At 50.9% G+C, this 1,062-nt stretch overlaps 1 protein-coding gene across 1 annotated transcript; it reads left to right on the top strand.

Moving 5' to 3' along the window:
- Nucleotides 1-203: 203 nt before the first annotated feature.
- LOC130994066 (probable carboxylesterase 5) lies at nucleotides 204-707 on the top strand. Its single transcript, XM_057919101.1, has one exon. The coding sequence runs from the start codon at nucleotides 204-206 to the stop codon at nucleotides 705-707; it is 504 nt and encodes a 167-aa protein (XP_057775084.1).
- The last annotated feature ends 355 nt before the right edge of the window (nucleotides 708-1,062 follow it).

Below are 1,062 nucleotides of genomic sequence, written 5' to 3'. Positions count from 1 at the left end.
TATAAACTCATCACAAAATAGGGCTAAACATGGACAACATGCAATATTACATGGCATGATACATGGTATTTTTTACACACTGGCAAGACACATGGCATGACACACACTTTTTTTTACACATAGCCTTTTTTTTAAAATATCCGGCACAAACAAACCAATTTGTTCGAACTTTTCTTCGTCTCCAATCAAATCACATTTCTTCAATGGCCTCAGCAACTAAAGAAATCGCCGTCGAAATGTTGCCCTATTTCCACCTATTCATCGACGGCACCATTAAGAGGCTTCCTCCGCCACTCAACTCCTCTCCCTCAGACGACCCGGACGCCGCCGTCTGCTCCAAAGATGTCCTCATCGACCCCGACACCGATGTCTCCCTCCATATATTCGCGCCACACCAACGAGCTTCGCCGCAGAAACTCTCCCTCGTCGTCTACATCCACGGCGGCGCTTTCTGCATGGGAGCATCCAGCAGCCCCGCCTTCCACAATTTCATCTCCAAATTAGTCGAAAAGGGAAACCTAATCGCAGTCTCCGCCGACTATGGATTAGTTCCCGAAAACCCCCTCCCGATCCTATTTGACGACACGTGGAACGCGTTCCAGTGGATCGCCGCCCACGCCGATGGCGACGGCACCAATCCGTGGCTCAACGAGTATGCCGACTTCTGGCACGTGTTTATCAAGGAGAGAGCGCGGGGGCCACCATAGCGAATGACATGGCGATTCGCGCCGGAGTCCGCCAAATTGAGGGCGTCGAGATTTAGGGGATTTTCTTAGTGCATCATTTCTTCGGCAATAAGCAAGTGGACAAGCTGTACAAAATAATGTACCCTACGAGCAGCGGCCGTGATGACGATCAGCGGCTGAATTCGGCAGTGGACCCACAAATTCGACAGACGTCGGGGCTTTGATGCTCCGCTCGAAGTAGTCGCGGCGGCGAGGCGGTCCAGGCGCAGTCGTCTGAAATCGACCCTGTTGAGGGAAGGCTGCGCAAATTTGCAGATCTAGGGTTTGTATTTGGGTTTGCAAATTTTGGGAGACACGTCATTTAGGATTTAAGGGA

The sequence above is a fragment of the Salvia miltiorrhiza genome, chromosome 7 (assembly GCF_028751815.1).
Source record: "Salvia miltiorrhiza cultivar Shanhuang (shh) chromosome 7, IMPLAD_Smil_shh, whole genome shotgun sequence".
NCBI classification, from domain to species: domain Eukaryota; kingdom Viridiplantae; phylum Streptophyta; class Magnoliopsida; order Lamiales; family Lamiaceae; genus Salvia; species Salvia miltiorrhiza.
This window is presented reverse-complemented; position numbering and strand designations above follow the sequence as displayed.

Bases quoted from the DNA above. Each gene is read 5' to 3' on its own strand.
- LOC130994066 (XM_057919101.1), top strand. From the start codon at position 204: ATGGCCTCAGCAACTAAAGAAATCGCCGTCGAAATGTTGCCCTATTTC.